General features: G+C 33.6%; 1 protein-coding gene across 6 annotated transcripts in view; it reads right to left on the reverse strand.

Annotated features, from left to right (window-relative positions):
* ERBB4 (erb-b2 receptor tyrosine kinase 4) overlaps nt 1-22,499 on the reverse strand; it is a 1,138,707-nt gene that overhangs the window by 173,404 nt on the left and 942,804 nt on the right. For all 6 annotated transcript variants that reach the window (XM_019838613.3, XM_003991109.6, XM_019838614.3 and 3 more), the window contains one exon: nt 1,347-1,532. In XM_019838613.3, coding sequence (XP_019694172.1) covers nt 1,347-1,532 — 186 coding nt within the window. The remainder of the gene's footprint in view (nt 1-1,346; nt 1,533-22,499) is intronic.

Consider the following 22,499-nt stretch of genomic DNA (forward strand, 5'->3'; position numbering starts at 1 on the left):
AACTTAGTTTTATTCTAATTTATACTGCTAGAATGATTTGAGAATTTCTATTGCATGTTTAGCTCACCGTATAATTTATTGGAGTTCTTAGGTAAGTAAATCAATTTTTGAAGAGTTGTGTTTCAAACTTCATTACTGTAAAAAATTCTCTAAGTTGTCAGTTCAACATGTAATAGTAACAAAAATATAATACATGGTCCATAATGAAACTATAATGGAATTTATGGTATGAAAACTAAACTGGACTTTCCCTTTAGATAATTTTTGGAATTTTAGGAATTACCTCAAATTTCTACTCTAGGAAATGAATTTTTATTCATTCATAGGCTGTAAAAAGAAATAGACTAGAATTACTAAATTAACACTTTGGCATCTATCTAATACAAATGCAAAGATGAACACATCTATAGAATTAACTGAACATTAGGCCAATTTGTGATGTAAATAGAGGTTTAAATAGAGAATTAAAACTCATTTCACATCTATTTATCCCGGAGAAAATTTTCAAGAAATATTCTTGGTATAGGTGATCATAAATGGGTTATTTGAATGTAAAACATGGACACCAGAAATTTCACACCAGTGGACTACAAGGCATAAATGCTTTGTTTGGTTTCTAGAACACTTCAGCACTTTGAGCCAAGATTTAAATTTGGAGAAGTCACATACAAAAAAAAATCCAGAATGTTGGCCCCGTGGAAACACTGGAAGAACACATAACAATGGTGGAAAAAACCATAGTCCTTTCAGAGGGCAATGGTGTTCTCTAGGTCACCACAGAGCCCCCACCCCATCACCTCAGGTCCTGAGATCCATGCCACTTCCATATGCATGTTACATGCCCAAGACGGTGTGCCAGGCTGAAAAACCCCAACCATTAAAGACTAACTGAGAATTATCAAAATGTCTAGGAGGATATTTAGAACTTGATCATTTCTAATATTGAGAATTAAATGTACATACTATCTTAATAAAATTGTCTAAAATGGGATAATTCTTATATTCAATCTTTTCTTTCTTGGATTTTGTTTGTTAATTAAACTATATCAAAACAAACAAAAAGCTAAACAAATTTGGTAGAACATTTTTTTTCTTCTGATCAGTAATCTATTTGTTTTGGCATCTGGTTAACATAACACAAATAGCAGTAAAAATTCCCCAAATATATATCATGTGTTTGATCTGTGATTTGAATGCAAATACTTCCCTACATCTTTCAATATAGCACAAGTAATTTGTTTTATTTAAATATACTGAAAGACTTGACATATTTTCAGTATCCATACTATTCTAGATTAGGAGATAAGAGAGGAGAGTCATTTCCATCAAAAGTGATGGGAACTTACCTTAGCTATTTGGACACACCAGTTAAGCAGTAGCTGGGATCCAATGTTATCCTTATGTTCATGGACATAATCCAACAGGCAGCCATGGGGCATAAGCTGTGTAACCAGTTGAATGGTTGGGCTCAGACACACACCCAATAACCGGACTAAGTGTGGATGGTCCATACTTGCCATGATCAAAGCTTCCTATTAAAAAAAAAAATTAAATGTAATTTCAACTCAAATTCCTTTATAGCACTCACTACATTAATGGTGCTGATAATAATTTTGAAAACGTACTCTCATTCAATGGAATCCATTAAAAATGAAAAGGCATTATTGCAGCTATTTTATTTTTAAAGTGATTTAATTCAAGTAAATTTAAGTGAAAAAACAAGGACTATACATTTATTAAGATGGATAATGTTATAAAATTAAATGAATATAAAATTACTATTAGTGTTTTGTCTTTTGTAGTATGAACAATATTTGATTTTATTTACTGCTAAGTAAGTTGATATTGAATCTTGACTTATACCATGGATTTTTAACTTTTGATCTTGGTTCTGGAGTACAATAATCCATACGAATGTAATTATTTGTACATAGTACAAGGTGAACCAAAGGTAAGTCATCTGTTATTAGTGTGGAGTCAGATAGAATACACAGGAATAATTTAATAAATTATAAATATCAAAACTTAAACAATTACAAGCACTATGCCCATTGGGGATTTATGTAGAAAGATAAACCTTTAAATTTGCTCCATACATTTGCCTTTATTCAATTCTACTTCATTTCCAAATTTATAAGTCATGTATTAGTTATAGAATCATAAAATATAATAGCTGAGTGAGACTATGAAAACTTGTCTACTCCAACTTTATCATTTCATGAAATGAGAAAATAGCTCTAATTTCTTTATCATAATCATGTCATTTTTGTTTAATGAAGATTGGACATATGATAGTCATTTAGTGCATCTTAAAGTTACTCTCCAATAAAGTTATTTTAAGTATCTTTACTACAATTTAAAACAAATAGGACCTTCCATGCATGTGCATACACACATGCACACACACACACACAAGGGGGATGGCACAGATGTGACAACTTATTATCAATTAGTGTACCTACTTTGAGGCTATGAGAATGTTTTTATTAGCATTCTTGTATATCTTCTGTGCCTTTGAAATTTTTCAAGACTAAAAATGGAGGACAGAAAGCTCTACTGATCTATTATTTAAGATGACATGGAAAATCGAATAAACAAATTATTTCCATTTCCTCTCATTTCCACTACATTAACAATAAGGGCATTAATAAAGAGGCAGAAACCAACAATCATAGAAAGGAGACAATAAAGATAGAATACAGAGTAGAATGTGGCTTAATAGTAGTAACTAAATTAACAGACATAAGACATCCGAAGCTTAATGTAGCAGGTAGGGAAACTGAGAAGAAATCCAATTTACACCACGTGTGTCACCACCAAAGGCTCAAGTAGGGTTAGTGCCTCAAATCTGTGCAAATGGAACAGGGAGGAGAAACTGACTTCAGTAGGACCGTTTCAAAGTGTATTTTGGAGGCACTTCAGACGGCAGATCTCCTCCTCCCTTTTGTCTTTGGGAGAAGCTAAATCAAAAGGATTGTGGACAAAAAAAATAAAAATAAATAAAAAATAAAGGATTGTGGATTACAGCTATTAGGCAAAATAGAAAGAGAAGTACTCTGGTGAAAATAATAAGATTATGTAAACTTATATATAGGGAAAATTGGGGCCACTTCTAGTTCCTTTTCCCAAATGGAGCTGTGACTTCGAATTCTGAAACTTAAATTGTTTAAACCTCAAATTCCAAAGCCAGCAAAAATTCAACCAAGGGAGTGGATATATACACATGTTCAGCCATGCTTGTTCTTAAAGAAACTTCTCTCAGATGCCTCCTTTCTCCGTTAGCTGTGCTCACTAAATAAGAGGGAGCAATTAAAAGAGTACATTGAATTGAGGAAACAGAATAACGACAGTGAAGGGATATTCCAGAATAAAAGCTGTTCAAGAGACCGAGGTAGCAGTCAGTCCAGACTTGAGTGGGCATATTGCTCTGGAAAAGGTGATCCAAGAAGATGGAGATGATAGAATACCTAATGACTTTAAAATACATTAAGAGCATATATATTTATCAGAAACCGAAATTCAAATTAGTGATCAATGCACAGAAAACTAAGCAAAAATAAAATGAAGCAATTGATTTGGTAAAACACAAAGATATCCATGAAAAAGAAAATCATTGTACTAGCTATAGAGCATGGCAGGGAATATTTGTAGAAACATAATGACATAAGTACAAATGCTGATATATGCAGACATCATATAACTATATTGAAAACTGAAGGGAAGGGAGGTGTACCTCTGCAAGGGGGTGATAGGAAGAAAGTGAAAGGTACATTCCTGTTGTTCCTAGTGACAAGTTAGCATATGATGCATAAAATGGAAAAATCAAGAGTTGACAGTGTTAGCATATTATTTAGATATAGAGTTAAGTGAAAAAATAAATTGCTAAGAAGCTGAAAGTGATTGTTTTGGGCTGTGGAAAATGAGTAGGGAAAGGAATGGAGGGTCACTCTAGACTTCTGTCTTCTACTATTCGCCTTGTAGAAGTATTTGACTTACTATTATTACTTTAAAGCTATTTGAGAAGACATTAACTTTAAAAATTTTTTTTAAATGTTTATTTCTGAGACAGAAAGAGACAGAGCATGAGTGGGGGAGGGTCAGAGAGAGAGGGAGACACAGAATCTGAAGCAGGCTCCAGGCTCTGAGCTGTCAGCACAGAGCTCGATGCGGGGCTCGGAACTCACACACCATGAGATCATGACCGGAGCCGAAGTCAGTCATTCAACCGACTGAGCCACCCAGGTGCCCCAAGACATTATTAACTTTTAAACTCCACTGCTACTTTAGCGGTGTTGAATTCAGCTGAGTCTAAAGATGATTAACAATTACGTGTATATCTGATGGAGTATATGAATTTACTGGATCTAGCTAGGTTCTTAGTTAAGTATAATGTTTCACTTTTATGAGTGAGGAACAGTGGGGCAGAATGGGCACCTGTCTTTGAGAAAGAAGATATATAAGGCCAAACAGAAAAAAAGTAAGCTGATAAAATACTATCAGCCCAACTCAAAAGACTGTTTTGAGTCTTTGTGGGCAGAAGCAGAAATTGCTGTTTTCCAGATGGCTTCTGAGTAGATGCTGACATTCCTCCTTCCTCAGCAGCCCCAGGCCACCAGAAGCATAGAACAGGGGAGGACACTGGTTTCTATGCTTCCTTGCTGAGCCTGTCACCACAACAATGCCTTGAGGACTAGCAGCCCAGAGAGCACTGAGTAGTTTATAGGTACGTATGAGACACTCAGCAACTGCCCAAACTATTTGGGGAAATTTCTCTGGTGGCTGGAGTTTCTGCATAATGAGCAGGGCCACAAATTTGAGTCATTACTATGAATATGGCCCTATCTGGGTCCAAAAAAGTAGAAACATTTTGGTTTCACTTACTGTATATTTTAAACATTTGAAAACATTTGAAACATTAGTAAACATTTGAAATAAAGGAAATCAATGTAGTTATAAGGAGAATACAGATAGGAATGTTAGCAAGTAATATTACCTATTATTTAATCCAGTTTTGTTATTCATTAATTAAATATTAACATTAATATTGAAAGTGTAAACCACAGGGTTCCTTCACTGAATTATGATATGCACACATACAAATATACACATATACACCAACAAATAAGCAGAACATGTAATCAAATTAAATAGCAAATTTAATCAAGCACAAAATTAGATATTATCTAATTACATCAAATTTATATTGATTGCATTTTCTCTATTTCTCTTCTAGTGGCTTTCAGTCTTTCATGAGCATGAGTTGCCTAGGTTTGTCATTACAAGTAGTTATCCTGGTCCCACTCCCAGATAATCCAGTCTAGAAATTGATCATAAAGCTGCATTTGTAGCAAGCTCTCCAGGTGAAGCTACTGTAGGAAATAGGGAAATTGAGGACCTCTGAAACATTGCAAAGAAATGTATCCAGAATCCATTGCAAAAGTAGTAACTTGCAACTGTGGTTTGATCCTCATTATAAGCCTACTAGCAGTCAAAGGAGGCAGTGATTCTCAGCTATAAAAGGAGAAAGCCAAGGCTGGTGGGCTTACTGCCTCAGGTCTTATGATAACTGGCAGATCAGGGTTAAGACTCCTGATTTCTGATTCTTAGTGCAGTGCTATTTCTTCTGATACTGTACTTTTAAATTTTCACTTCCATCAGCACTTCTTACTGTAGATGCTTATCTTGTTAAGAGGAAGACAGCTCCAAACACCTGATATCAGTCGTACCTGAAGAATTGGGTCAAATTATACCTAAGTTCCTGAAGAAACACTAAAATCAACCAACAAATTCGCACTAACAGGTAAACTGCCATTGCATACAATGCGCTTTCAGAAAGCATGAGGAGGAAAATGATGAAGTTTAAAGTAAAAGAACAATTTCGAGGTTATTTTAGGCTTCTTTTTCAGGATAAAATATATAAACAATGTTTTTTCTTTTACAACTCAAGGAGTAATGATAATTTCATTCTACATGTGCATGCAAAAAGTTTACATCAGAAGAGTGTAAAAAAGTCACATGAAAGTTTTCTTTTAAAAAAATCTATTAGTAAGTCCTGGCAAAAAAGCTGGGGTTGTATTAAGGAAAATTGCTCATCACACTACAAAGAGTATTTGAAACCAAATTGCAGAGTATTTGCATAATAGTTCTCTTTTTTTGAGAAAGAAAAGATGAACAAGACACTAATTGTAGGTTTTATTTTTTTCATAAAGGAAATAGCAGATGGCTTTTTTGGGGGATAGGAAAAGAGATAAAGAAAAGAGAATGTGGATTCATTTAGAGTGATGAGTGGGATAGAAAGGGAAAAAATTCCAATATTTTAATAATGGAGTGTTGGGCTTCAATAAATTGCTCGTGTTGAAGTTAATAATGTCCCCTGTTACCTATCTCTGTGTGGGGCCTATGGAAGCAATTTTGGAATCTTTGCTGCTGTCACTAGAAAATGTCACCGAAGGCCACTGGAATAAATACAAGTTGACAGGTGCATTATCTATTTTTTCAGAAATAAAATTAGTTTCTGTCTTTGTTTTCCCTTTTGCTTTATAATTTTTTTTTGTAGGTGAATTAGAGTTTTCTCATGGACAGAGGGGAAGAATGTAACAGGTGCTACAGTGAAAACTCTAAAGCAAGAACATTTTTCTTTATAATGAAGTCTGGTTTGAATAAGGACATTTTTTTAAACTATCAAGGGACGACCAGGGCATAGACAAAAAGCTCTGAAGCATGTGTGACATTATTCTCTTGCCTATGCTATTTGTATCTCTATTTGTGTCTGAAGGGAAGACATTTCTGTACAATAATAAAAGTAAGCAATACCATTTGTCATATTAAGGTATCATTTTGCCCAGCCTTCAGATGTTTATACCTTGCCACTTAAACTTGTTTTCTCACTCATGTTGGTTAGTGGTTTCACAAAAAGAAAAAAGGAAAAAAAATAACATATGGCCAGTGAAAACTTACGGGCTATTTTTTTTTTTTTATGTTAACTTCAGCCAAGCTTTCACTGTTTCATTATGTCTATGGACCATTACTTCAATACCCTCCAGCTGAAAATGGGTAAAATCTCATTGTATCAGGGATAAGGAAGATAAAAAGGAAGATGGAGGAAAAGAAAAGATAAACAATTAATGTAGACATAAAACCACGTTTAATGCAACAGCGGATTTGTGACTGCTTGGCACAAACTCCTCTCCTAAAGATAGTGAGGACGATGGTGATGAAGAAACCAGAGAAAATAATGATGACAGCAGTGATGAAAAATGAAATAAAATTATCGGTCCATAATAATGTTTTACAAACATGTATTGCTGCAGATGGTATCTAGATAATAAAATAAATGAAATCCACATCTGTTTCCTCAACATCTAAAATAAGTACTAATTTACTTGTGTGAGTAGGTGAGTGGCAATTAGACAGAGTGAATTAATATGCCATTGAATCTAAGTTTGTCCACATTGCTCAGTGGCCTCAGCACTCTTTTCTAATCTCTGCTATCATTTTTATAGTTCTATATTATTTTATCCTAATAAAAATTAGGATCCTTCTAACTTTTGCTGTCAAAATGCTCCATTTCCATACTCCACCATTCACCCATTGAGTAGCTGGATCTTAGATTTAGATATTACTTAACAGTGCTGCACAATGTAGAACTTCATGAATAATTCTATACTAGGTAGATTTCCACGTTCTGGCTGTTTCCTACCTTCCCGTACCCTTATTTACATTGAATTTCCCCTCATCCTTATTACATTTTCCTATCCCTTTGTTAGACATTTACTCATGTAAATGTATTTACATGACTTAAAGTATTTATTGAGGACCTACAATGTGCTTGCCACTGTTACTGCAGTTGGGTCTGCAACACCATATCTATTCTCGTGAAGCTTTCACTCTACTGGGAGAGAAAGCCAATACACAGGAAAAACAAATAAATATAAAACAGATGTATAAGTAATTATAAATCATTTAAACGGTATGGACAAAATAAATAGAACATTGTAATAGATAATAGGATAGTGGTTGCAGAGCTACTTTAAATAAGGGTAGTCAGGAAATGTGTCCTGAGATCTGAATTATGAGAAGCAGCCTGGTAGACAAATATAAGAGCCTAAGAATCTGGCAAATTTGGGAAGCTCTGACAAGACTCAAGGGTCTGGAATTTAGCAAGAGTTGTGATAGCAATGAGATAAAATTAGAAATGCAAATAGGGGCCAGATCATGAAAGGTTTTGCAGTAGTGGGAAGAAGACTGGATTTAATCATAATTTTTTTCATGTCTGCTTTCTGTTATGCTTCATTTGCTCCTCTCTCAGCCTGAACTCCAGTGTTGACTATTGTAATAAAGCATTTACCATCATCATATATTTTTTCCCCTTCATATTCCCATTTTGCCACTCTTTGGCCAGAGGTAACTCCCACCATCTGAATTCTCAAACTTTCAAATGTTGTTAGAGAAAGGCATAAGTCCATGGAGATTTGTCCTCAATCTCCTCATTTTATCTTCTAAAAATAGTCCTTTGCTATATTTTTAAATTTGTTATTGACTCTATTACATTTATTACGATGTGTATCTCTGGGCAGGAAAAAAAAACAATACAAACAACAAAACAACATTTCACCTTTCATAGTATTTATATTATATATATAATATAATATAATATAATATTATATTATATTATATTATTATAGTATGTTATAGTATATTATTATTAAATTATAATTTATTATATTTAGTATTTATAATGTATATCTGACATCATACCGTTTTGTTCCCATGAATGATTCTGCCACTGTTTATCTCTAGTACAAACTCATCTTCACTCCATATTGGAAACTTCACTGTATACTTAGATATCCTCTATACTAAAAGTGAAAGTTCCTTAAATTTTCCATTTCTTTACTTTGGGAGTAGTTGCTATTTTCACTTTGTCTATTTCTACATTTTATAGTCATTTACTCCCTAGGGCTCTAGTTTTTCTACCGCTTACTATATTCTTAGTATTCAAATCATTCTTGAAGAAAGCACCAATAACCTCCTTTTTCCCAGTCAATGGGTTAATTCTCCCATTTTTCATTTTTACATTTTCCTGAGCTTCTGCACTGTTTTATCTCACTGACAATGCTACTTTTTGAAAGCCCTCCTGTGGCTGATGTTAATATTTTATTCTATCTTAAATCTTCAGTCTGAGTGCTCTTATTACAATTATTGGTACCTGCTTTTTCCTTCCATACCTTAAATGTCGAAATGCAACTATGATTTTGTCCCTGACATTCTCTGCTTTCATCTATAATCTCTGGCATCTATAATTTTATAACTTTAAGGAATTTGACAGAGTTATCAAAAATACATGGTGTCCGGTACAAAATTGTGTAGTTTTCATGATTTGATTTAGTTTGAAACTCTAAATAGCGTTGCTATTTACAAGATAGAAAAAAACAAACCAAAACAAAACAAAATTCATTACACTCATATCCAAAATATCTTTGCAAAATACCTGTCTAAAATATTCCAAACATAATGGGGTGCCTGAGTGGCTCCGTTGGCTAAGCATCCAATTCCAGCTCAGGTCATGATCTCACAATTCGTGAGTTAAAGCCCACATTGGGCTCTTCTGCTATCAGCACACAGCCTACTTTAGATCCTGTCTCCCTCTCTCTCTGCCCTTCCCCTGCTCATTCATTCTCTTTCCTTGTCTGTCTCTCTCTCTCAAAAATAAACATTTAAAAATTTTTAATAAAATTAAAATTTATAAAAAAATACACCGTGCCCATATTCTAAGCTTTCTTTTCCATTACTGCAATTTCATCTGTCATCTCTGAGAAGGAACAAATAGCTCTTTATAAATGTGCATCTCCTATTTAATTTTTATTATTTGTTAAATCTTCCACCTTTGATGATTATTCTGAAAGCAGTAATATTATTTGATCATATTCATTAGTCCATTACCAAATTCTTGTAGAGCATATGACTCATAGTAAGGAAACAATATAATTTTCTTAACAAATGAACAGAATCATTATTATATTTTTTTATATTCTTCCCCTCTCACCCTACATCATTCCAGGAATCAACCCACAGTTCAAATGTTTTCTGGACATCTTGACATAAATTTCCTACCAGACCTCAAATTTAAGGTACAAAGTAAATTTCTTCATAAGAGCTTATCTGCTAGCTGCTAATATTGTATTTTTCAGAAACATTTTCTAATTTGGTTTTCAAATATTCAGTTCCTATTTGGCATTCTATTCCCATTGTTTTCCATTCTACTCATAGTGAACATTTTGCAAAGTTCTATTGTTTATTCTATTGGAGTTTAAATATACATTGTTCTATGTATTTTCATTCTGACACCCACTTAAGTTCAGACTCTCATCACTACTGTAAAAAGAATGCAGATTTCTTTTCATTACCTCCAGCCTATTTTTGTTATTACCTATAAAAAATTATAGGCATTTTTGTGGTGCCACATAGGGAGTTTTAACATTGAATGTATTCAATAAATATTTGTTGAATTAAATTTGACATGTTGAAAATTATAATAAATTTTGTAATAAAGAAGCTTCGACTTTGCTTCCAGCTATGATACTAATGATCTGTGAGACTGGTCTGCTATTTTTCTTTACCCCTCCATATCCAATCTCCATCCTACTTCACTTTTCCATGTATCCAGTGAAATTGAACCAAATGGATGACAACAGGTTACCTTGTCTCCTAGCTTCCATTTGGGGTCAACCAATGAAAAGCAAGAGCAGAATATTGAGAGAAGAGAGTGAGGTTAGTATTTATCCTTCACCTCCCCTTTCCTGCAGCCCCCAAAGGCCACACTGCTGTCAGTTCAAGGTAACCTTTTCCTTGTTCCTTCAGGCCTAGCAGTTCCATTACTAGTGTTGAGATACTTCAACAATCTTTGTTGGTGTTCCTCAACCCTGACCATACCTTTATTAAAACTCCTTTGCTAAACTCTCTATCATCACTCCAACTTTTTATACCATGTGAGTCCTTCTGGGATTCTGTTGATGCAGTGATTGGACAAGTCACATAACCTAACATTTATTTGTAAAATGACAGATTGGGTCACTGATGACAAAACATGGCATGCGTGCTATACCAACACCCATTCCTCTTGCCTATGGGATATATTGCTAAACAAACACTGTAGATGAATCCTAAAATATGTCCAAATTCTAATCCCAGGAACCTGTGAATGTTACCTTATTTGGAAAAAAGGTCTACACAGATATGATTAAGTTAGGGATTTGGTCATGAGTATATCATCCTAGATTATCCAGGTGGGCCTTAATGCCATTACAAGTATCTTTATAAGAGAGAGGCAGAAGGAGATTAGATACAGACACAACATGAAGAAGAAGGCAGAGATGACAGTGATGTAGCCACAAGCCAAGGAGCACCTGCAGCCACCAGGAGATAGAGGAAGCAGGGAACAGGTTTTTCCTTAGAGCTTCTGGAGGGTACGCAGACCTACCAACACCTTGACTTCAGAAGTCTGACCTCCAGAAATGTGATTTAACTTTCTGTTGTTGTATGTCACCAAGTTTGTGGTCATTTGTTAGGGCAGCCACAGAAACTAATACAATTACTACAGTCTTTCCTTCCTGACTAAATGAAGATTGACAATCCTTCTCAATTCTTTAAGCAACCTAAACGAATATATTGGGATATAAAGGTTAGATTAAATAACATTGCCTTGATTTTATACATATTTTAACAATTAATGTTGCCACCAAACCTTACTTAATTTGGATGTACTATATTAGTCTAATCTAAATGATGCAGGGGTGCCTGGATGGCTCAGTTGGTTGAGTGTCAGAGTCTTGATTGACAGTTTTGTGGGTTCAAGCCCTGCATTGCATGAGCCTGCTTGGAATTCTCCCTCTCTCTCTGCCCCTCCCCTGCTTGTGCTCTCTCTGCTTCTCTCAAAATAAATAAATACACTTAAAAAGAATAAAATAAATGATGCAGATTATTTTAATTTATTTACAAATTAACATATATGTATAATAGCTAAATTATATAGTATAGGAAAAGAACTTATAATGTCTAGAGGGCTCTAAAAGTTTAGTTATTATTACATTAATATTAAATCAATTATATCAGTAAGTTATGTTATTGTTGAGTAGTAAAGGCATGACCAACAGTCTAGAAAAAAAAGCTGTAGCTTCAGGGTGACTGTTCACTTTGATCTTTTTGAGTCCCGTGGGGGACTCAGAGAAACTGATTAAAAAAACCTTTTTTTTTTGTTTTTTGTTTTTGTTGTTTTTTTTTTTTTTCTTTTTACTGTTAGCAGTTTGGAAGCTATTATGTTCCTATTTAAGCCCAAGGAGAGCTAGAAACCTCTCTTCCCACCTTCAACATAAAGCAGTCAAGAAGAGTTAGGAGAAGGCCAAAAGTGGCTTACTGAGTTGCAAGAGAACTTCAAAGACTACATAAATTTGTTCTGTAACAAACAGTAGCCATGATAGCAGTACTAACAGTAAATAGCAATCAGGGTTAAAGTAGATAATAGAGACCAAGACGTACTGGTGAATGCTTGTATTTAGGGCAGAAGCACTTTATAGCCTACTGATTAATCTTAACAAAGTTACAGAAAAAGTGGCACAGACTCGTCGGTAATTCACATTTCAGAAATGATATGGAGGAACAAGCACAGGAAGGTCCAACATGAATCTTCTGGAGAGGACACTGCAATATGCTATAAAGAGTGAAAACATGGGCGCTCTGGTGGCTCAGTCGCTTAAGCGTCTGACTTCATGTCATGATCTTCATGTCATGACTTCAGGTCATGATCTCTGCAGTCTGTGAGCTTGAGCCCTGTGTCGCTGACAGCTCGGAGCCTGAAGCCTGCCTCAGATTCTGTCTCCCTCTCTGTCTGCCACTCCCCCACGTTCTGTCTGTCTCTCAAAAATAAATAAACGTTAAAAAATTAAAAAAAAAAAGAATGAAAGCACAAACATACCAGAACTAAATATATCATCCAAAGCCATGGACTCTACCACCAGGGGGAAAAGAATAATTATCAACAAAATAATGATTTATTTAGGTTTATAAAGATTTCATTATATATAATGAAGTCAATTATAAATGAAACTCAATTCTCTTTATAAATGAAACTCAGTTTCTCTAAGAGTTACTTAATCTATAAGACCTGTATTTAGTTTAGCTATAGCTTTTTAGGTGTTAGTAAACATTATTATCCTTCTAAAGTCATCTATTAAAAAATAAATTTAAAAAGCCATCTATTAAAGAATTCCATCAGATCATCATAATAATTGCTACTTTTTGTTGAATGGTGCCTGGCACAATGCTGATGATTTTACACATGAACTGAGTCCTCAGGACAATGTTGTCCAACAGATACTATTATGTCTAACTGATAAGGAGACAAGTTTGAGAAGGATAAGCAATTTGCCAAGATCCTAAATTTAGTAAGTAGCTAAAGTCGGGATGTAAGTCTAGTTCTCATTATATTCACAGCGAAGACTCTTTCTATCATGTTATCTCTTCAAGATCTCTTAATGTCTATTAGGCAACCAGGTACAACCAGAAGATTTTGTGCTCATTATCTTAGTGTCCTTATAGGAATTATCACTGATCAGATTAACCTGTTAACAGAATCTTTATGAACTGACATTCTAATAGATACTCACTAGCCATTTTTTGCATAAATCAAATGAGTACAACTTATCCTCAACTACTTAGAATTAATCTGCCAATAATAAAATGCTAAAGAGCCTTTGCAGGAGGGGACTAACTCATGCCTTTATTCTCATTTCTGCATAGGATAACTTGTTTCTAGGAATGTTCCATCAATTATTGTTAAAATTAAATTTGACTTCCAATAGATCAGAATCTAATAATTTTGGTAATAAAACTTATTTAGTCACTTAGGATCTTATGATTTTCCATTTTGTATAATTTGGGGAATTAATACTCAATTCTATTTTCCTAGATACTGCACCTTCTTTAAAGGAAGACATCTATTATGTTTCTAATTTGCAAGAATAATCTGTTAATTAATGACAATTATATTAAAGGTATGTATGGGGTGCCTGGGTGGCTCAGTCAGTTAAGTGGCCAACTTCAGCCCAGGTCACGATTTCGCGGTCCGTGGGTTCGAGCCCCGCGTCGGGCTCTGGGCTGATGGCTCAGAGCCCGGGGCCTGCCGATTCTGTCTCCCTCTCTCTCTGCCCCTCCCCCGTTCATGCTCTGTCTCTCTCTGTCTCAAAAATAAATAAAGGTTAAAAATTAAAAAAAAAATAAAAATAAAGGTATGTAATAATAAGCAACTAAATAAAATTAGGTGTTCCTTTAATACCTACTAAAATATCTCAAATATACCTCTGATAAAGGAGAAGGCTGCATTGTGTTCTTTATGATTTATTCAAGATACAATAGTGACTTTAATTACATCTTCCATTTTTTACTTTCTAGTCTCATGCTCATATAGGATAATTCATATATAGAAATCATTTGCCCTATCATTTATTTCTTTCTTATCTCCTCTACTTTTTATAATGAACTTAATTATTATCATCAGATATATTAAATTTGAAACCATGATTTATATGCAAGTTCTTCTATTAAATATTCATGTCAATGTTATTTTAATATTCTACACTGATCCTGATGTCAAGGGCATTCAGTTAGAGGCAATAAGCAGAAAAAGTCTGCATTAATGTTATTTATGCTTTTATGTTTTTAATATAGTAGCAGTAAATGATATTACCACCCACTCAGGCAAAATGAGTTATAATGAACGCTGAAAGAAAATATATGGTGTCACAGAAGACCCCTATTGTTATTGTATTTGCTTCAGGAGGTTATGAGTCATAAGAATGTGTGGCTCTGTGGTTAGACACACACTGTGCAGGGCTTAGAAAGTGGCAGTGGAAAAAGAAGTACCTCAGAAAGAATCTTTGCGAGAAGGCATCTAATCATGATCTGGCATTTGAAAACAGCCACTGAAAATTAACCAATATTTTAGAAATGGAATGGTATCTTAGATTTCTATAATGGCGACCCTAGAAAAGGTCAACTCATGGTCATTACATACATCATCAGGGAACTCAAATAGCAGTGCAGTGCACTATAATACTTATTTTGTTACATATTACCTTATTAATGACTGTATATAGTTTAGGAGAATTCATAGAGAATAGCTAGCCAAGCTTTCATTCATTCACCAATTTATCTCCAATATTGTCTGGGGGTTACTCTATATACTCCCCAAGGGCACAAAAATTAAAAAGACATACATTCTACTTATAAGGAGTTAATATCATAGTAGAAGTCTTTAAAATTGAGTGAAACTAAGTTATGAATATTAATAATAGTTATGATGAATATTTATGATGCAAGTTTTTTCCAATAATCCATTGAAGACAGAAGATATTGAATGCGGGAAAACAAAAACTTTGTTGGGAAGACAAATATAAGTGTGGATATTAGTATGTGGGAAGAACACGTTGTAAAAGAATAAATAACATGGGCCAGGTGGTATGATGAGGAGAAAGAGGTGTGGACACTGATTCATGCAAATTCTTTCCAAAGTCTGCTTGGTCTGTTACTAGTTATATGATAAGAAGCAAATCATTTACACTGTCAAAACCTCAGGTTCCTCAGCTATAAACAGCTAAAGATCAATATTGCCTGTCTCGTGTAACAATAATTTCACATAATATGTACAAAAGGGTCTAGCACAGGGGCTGGGGCATAACAGGTATACAATATAATTAGCTTTCTTTCCTTCTAAAGTTAGGAAAGTGGGAAAATCTGCATGTATCGGGAATACAGTTAGATCAGCTTTATGGGCATCCAGTACATGAAGGAATAGAGTAAGGAGTAAAACTGGAAAGGCAGGCTGGTAGTAGGGCTTGGAGGAGTTTAAATAATGGTCTGACATTTAGATTTTTCTATCAAAAATGAGGACCAATTCAAAATTTTTGCCCAAGAAACATTCAATCTAGCAGCAGGACAAATCATAGGGAAAAGGTCTGAAAACCAAGAGATTGGGAAGCTGTTGTCCATGAACAAGGTAATGGGATCCTAACACTGACAGTGAATCCTGAGAAATCTGAAATGAAGGCCTAATTTGCCAAAGGCAGATACATTTTTAAAGCTTATGTGTTCTCATATCTGAACTGGGGTTTCCCGTGTCAACATTTTTGTTGTTGTAGTTAGCCCTTTCATTAAGTAACAGAATCTTGAGGAATTTGTCTCATGGAAGGTGAAGACTTAGTCTACAAGTCAAGATAAAAATGTTTCCCTCTTTTTAGTCCTCCTCCCTGCTGTGGGAAATGGTTTGCATCCTACATAAGTAGAACTGTGCTTCTCATCATCTCTATTCTTATCATTCCCACAACTGGTTAGGCTTTCTTCACAATCTACTTAACCTATATGGATGCCTTTCTTTCTTTTTTTTTTTTTTAATTTTTTTCCACGTTTTTATTTTATTTTTGGGACAGAGAGAGACAGAGCATGAACGGGGGAGGGGCAGAGAGAGAGGGAGACACAGAATCCGAAACAGGCTCCAGGCTCTGAGCCATCAGCCCAGAGCCTGACGCGGGGCTCGAACTCACGGGCCGCGAGATCGTGACCTGGCTGAAGTCGGATGCTTAACCGACTGCGCCACCCAGGCGCCCCATGGATGCCTTTCTTTTCATCAAATTCCATGTAAGTGTCGGTCAGTCTGGCTCATTGCCTTATTCATATGTATCCCCTGCCTAATGACTGCATAACAATTACTTTTTGACCATTCTGCTAAATAATTCTGAAAACGGCAAAAGAATTTATGGTATTCAACATTCAGTCTACTAATACTGTCGTTGTTTTGTTTGTTTGTTTTTTGTTTTTTACATATACACACAGGGACGGCTTTCCAAAGGTGCATGCTATAACTTTTGTCTGTGGTGTCTATTAATTGTTGCGATGTCATTGTTCTATCCCCATGTATGAATATATAACAAACTCTTCGACTTTTTCTACTAATCTTTTTATCCTTTATAATATTATAGCTTCCAGAATTTCTGAAGTCCTCTTGTAAATATTATCTAATTTTAAGAATCTGATGACCATGACCTAAGTTTTCATTCTAAGAACCAGAATGAACTGAGATGGATCTACTACTAGAAACCTAAATATAAGATCATTTTGAGAGTAAAAATTAAACATTTAAAGTCACTAGTCATGATTACGAAAATTTTGGATTATTAGAAAACGTTTTGTGGCACTTCAACTCTCAAGAGTTATTTGCTTCAGTGTGTTTCATCAGAGGCACCAGAAAATTATTATTTATGATAACACTTACATAGGTTACTTACATTAAAATAATTCATATATTCAGAACAATTATTAATCAAATTTTCAAATGGTATGCAAAATCCACTTGTAAAAAATAAATTCTTCACTTTTTAGACCTTTTAATTGAAATTTGTATCAATTAAAATTCACAGATGTTAAAACATGTAGTGCAGCATCATAACCTGAAATTTATTTCAATTTTAAAAATCATAATATAGAGAAAGCAAGTATTTGAAGGTTCTTCTAAGCCAATTTCAATGATTTTTAAATGCAAACTGTGCAATTAAATTTTAGTGTGATTAAAGAAGCAATGCACTTGAGAATATCTGCAATATCAGTACAGAATTATGTGCTTTTTACCATTAAGGCATTTTTGCACAACTAATGTATTTTTTTTTGGAAATGTGATGGAAATATTTAAATACTTCATTTGGTAGTTATTGGATGACTTTATATGGCTTTGAAAATAAATACCTACAGATATTCTGGTTATGAGCTAAGAGTTTCTAATGGGACAGTGTACTTTTTGGAGAAAACATCCAGCATTGGAATTCATTTGATCAACAAACATAGAGATTTACTCAGCATTTAACACATATCCAGTCATATTCTAAAAATGAAAACAAACTGCATATCACATGAATTCATAAAAAATGCAATAAGAATAAAATTTAGAAACATATTACCTATGAATATGTGTTAATATAAACAATATAATTGATACACAGAGATTAGAGAGAGGTCACAGAGGCTACTGTTGTCAATTATACTAACTAGTGACATCTATTTTTTCCTAGATTCTAAAAATGTTCCTTAGGAAGAAAGAAATTAATTTTTGACTTTGTCCCTAGGTTTCCTTTAATAGTGGAATTCAAATAATTTAAAAGAACATTTGAATGTCTATTTTTCATTACCTTGAGAAGAAAAAAAAAGTATTATGGAAAGAGAGATAGTACACTAGATAGTCTCCTTCCCCATTAATTTTAAAGTAATTGCAAGAGCAAAAGCCATGTCTATTGTGCATGTCTGAATGGCCTCAAGAAAGATCCAATTACAAACTGATACGTTTTCAACACACATAGCTTGCATATTTAATTCAGGTGTACCTCCAAAAGGAAACATCTCTTTGGTTAAATCCATAATAGATTTTAGCTCAGCTGGTTATTATCAAATATATTAGGATAATTTATTGGAATTTAGTGGGGTTTTTTTTTTGTTGTTATTCATAGGTGCATATATAGAACGTTTTGTTATAGATGTGCATTTTATTGGGTAAATGATCATTTATACATTTGAAGGTAAATATTTCATCAATAAGACAAGACTGGAGGACCAAAATGTTTACAGAACAACATCTATAATAAGGACCAGGACCCATATATTTATAATTTGCAAAGTATTCTGGAGTAACTTAGCATTTCTTTCTTGATGCCTAGAGAGAGTCTGATATATTTTGATTAAGAACGTAGAACAAAATATATTTTGAGTAATAGACTACTTTTCTTTATTACTGAATTTTAAACTTTTGTTCAAAAATCTGGACATAGAGATTAAAATTGCATATGTGAATACAGACCATGAAAACATACTTTATGTTTAAGTACTCAAATAGAAAAACACGGATATATCTATCCTGACTTAAATAAAATACATATATAGTCTCTCTCTCTCTCTCTCTCTCTCTCTCTATATATATATATATATATATACACACACACATACATATGGGCATATATAATATATAACTTATTAAATTTACTTATATCAATTTTTTCTTCCTAATATAATATATACACAAATCTACATTTTCTTTTAAAATATTTTAGCCATGTTTATTTATTTGTGGTACTTCAGATTTTTTTTTACAATAGGAAGTGAAATGCTTTTTACCATTATATTCCACATTAATATAATATATCCCTAAAAATTATAATGATCAGGTAGTAAGCCAAAGCTATAAACTTATTTATGAAACTAGGAAAAAAAATAAAAGGGTTGGTTCAGGTGTAGAAAGATATCCAATTCCATGAAAATGTGTTGTTATTTAAGCCACATATACTAAACTTTCATAATTAAATGAAATTAATGGTTTAGCAAGTTCGATCAACATTAATTTAGTCACAATTGAGAGCAAAAAAATGACAATAAAATATCTTTGAGGAGTCACAATTTAAAAAAATTCAGAATATTTAATATTAAATTAGAGATAAGTTAAAATATCAAATTACTTTATTAACTTCAAAATGATTTTTTTAAATTTTCAATGCACTTTGCAGTTATTCACAAATAACCTAAATATATACACTTACTATAATAACATAAGTTGAGAAATAAGGCATTTGAACACATAAGTTTTAATGAAAATATTTTAAAAAATGTATAGTACATTAGTATCAAGTAAAGAACAAGTGCCTAAATGTCATTATTCAGACCCAGTCTCTCTATTTTTAAATGCCTAATAACTGTTATAAATATTATCATGGAAAAGTGACTACAAAATAAAGTGGAGATAATTAAATCCAACTCTCAGTATCTGTGTCAATAAAAAGTTATTGTTGGTGAAATAATCAGTTGTAGGTTTTCAGTTTAGTGGGGCTGGAATTATCTTTTAAGTATCAAAACACTTAAATTTCTATAGCTGATTTTTATCATAATTAACCACAGCTCAAGAAATTTACATCAAAATATTTCTTGCCTTGCTTTTATTATCTTTTCACCCTATCAAATGTGATGAAGTAGAACGTCACAAGTGAAATTTTCAAAAGCAACAAACCAATGAAAATTAAACTAGGAAACTGCTTTCTAACCAAGACACAAGTCAACACAAAAATGAAGACACTAATAAATTTGATTTAAAAATATTTATGCATATTATGATATCCCATAAAGACATCAAAACCCACATGACAAAGGAAAAATATTTGCAACACTTACTATAACAGCGAGTCTCTCTAATATGTGAAGAGCTAATATGTGAACTTAAGAAGTAAGACAACCAACCCAACTAAAAAAAAACAAAAACAAAAAAAAAAGAGAGAGAGAAAGAGAGAGCGAGCATGGGGGCACCTGGGTGGCTCAGTCAGTTAAGTGTAAGACTCTTGATTTAGGCTCAGGTCATGATCTTATGTCACATGGGATCCAGTCCCACATCACCCTCTCTGCTGACAGCATGGAGCCTGCTTGGGATTCTCTCTCTCCCTCTCTCTCTGTCCTCTCTCTCTCTGCCCCTCCCTACAGATTTCTCTCTCTAAAACAAAACAAAAACAAAAACAAACAAACAAAACAAATGTATAGTCCTTCTGAGTAGCTCTTATGACATAGCCTTCAGTATAGCCTTTCTTCTTCATACTGTCCTCTTCCTCATAAAAATCTTCAGTCACTTCCAACTTTTAAGCCTTAGAAGCAGCAATCTGATTAAGTATTGATAATATATAATGGTTTGTAACTGATACTATATTTCAAAAGGACTAGATAATTAATTATGTCAACCAAATATTTGAAAATTCCACTGTCCAAACAATTTCAAATTGATTGCTAAGTGAAAATACCTACCATAAAGCTAATTACTATTAGAGAGTTACAGTCAAAATGTCCTTTTAAAATTTAGCCCTATAAAAGTCATCTGACTTCAATCATCACAACAGAACATCTGATCAATTTGTGATGACGTGTGTTTAGCACTTACTTCTGAATCATCACTATGAAAACTATTAATCAAGCCAATAGATATCATTCCTAATTATTGAGCTATGATTTTGAGATGTTAATGATGTCCATTTTTTAGTATATATATATATATATATATATATATATATATATATATATATATATTCTGTTCCTAGAAAAGAAATGTCTGGTTAAGAAAAAATGGGATGTATATGTATATTTGAAATTGTAAACTCTTGGAACGAAGAAGAGTTCTTGATCTAAGGATAAACACATTTTCCAAGTAATTTATGCTAAAAATGTCCATAGGTTACACATTCAAACTGAAAATTTGTTATCCTGTCATGGGGAAGAAGAAGCAGCAACTTAAGCACTTTCTGAAACTTTCTCTACAATAACGATAATAAACCTAAACAATATAATTCTATTCATCAGACATGATCCTAAAACATTAAGCAAAGTAAATGACTACACTTTCCTTATAAAAATCACTCATGGGGTCAGTTACCATGGTATTAGCACCAAAATGCTAAAACTACAACATTTTCTAGAGGCCATTAAGCAGATGAATAAAGATATTGATTCTTCCTACATATAACTGGAACCCTTCAGGTAACTACAACATCATTATTTAATTATTCAAATAAGCTCCTTGATTTTGATCAGAATTACATGAAAAGTCACTATTTCAGTTTTCAAATTATACATTACAAACATCTGTTTATCTGCCAAAGAGGGGAAGTAGGATAGGGAAGGGAAGACACATTTGTTGAACATTTGAGGCTCTTCTTAATTTTTTTCTAACTTATCTTTCTGGTTTTATCTCTTGTCACTTCACTTAATTAACTATGCTTCCAGATAAGCTTTTTGATGCTACATTCAAATATGTCAGGCTCTTCCATTTCACCATGCTGATACAAGGCAAATCTAAATTACCGAAGGACACGTAACATGCAATGAATTCTCTGTTCCCTAAACCTACCTAAACCAAACCTGTATCAAAAGAATGAGCTCAAATCTTATCTTTTCACATTTCTCTAAAGTCCCTGTATTTATTAAGCTTTCTGTTCTCTGAAGCACAAAATATAACATTTTGTATTATTTTATCTTGCATTCTTTGAAGTATATTAACTTTTCTTATCACATACAGAGTTAGTTAACCATATTAACTCAGATTTGTGTTTTGTGTTACACAAAAATAACACCTGACCTCCTTGGTCACATGCTTGATGTTGCCCAGACATCGGTTGATTTGTGGATACAACATGGCATAAAATGATCACTGCCCAGATCCCCCTTCAAGGAAGGACTTGTTGCCTTAGCATCTGAGAGAGCTGCTAGAAGGCTGCCTCCTGCCAACCCACACTTCAGAATTTTCTCAGCTGCAGAAAGCCACTTCACTCAAGTCTATACCCCTTCCTAGAGCAACATGCATGTAAAGACTGCTGGATTGTCAACTCAGGATAGCTTTGATAGATCATTCTAGCTCCAGAGCTACCAATGGAATCAGAAAAAGTGGT

The sequence above is a fragment of the Felis catus genome, chromosome C1, assembly GCF_018350175.1.
Source record: "Felis catus isolate Fca126 chromosome C1, F.catus_Fca126_mat1.0, whole genome shotgun sequence".
NCBI classification, from domain to species: Eukaryota; Metazoa; Chordata; class Mammalia; order Carnivora; family Felidae; genus Felis; species Felis catus.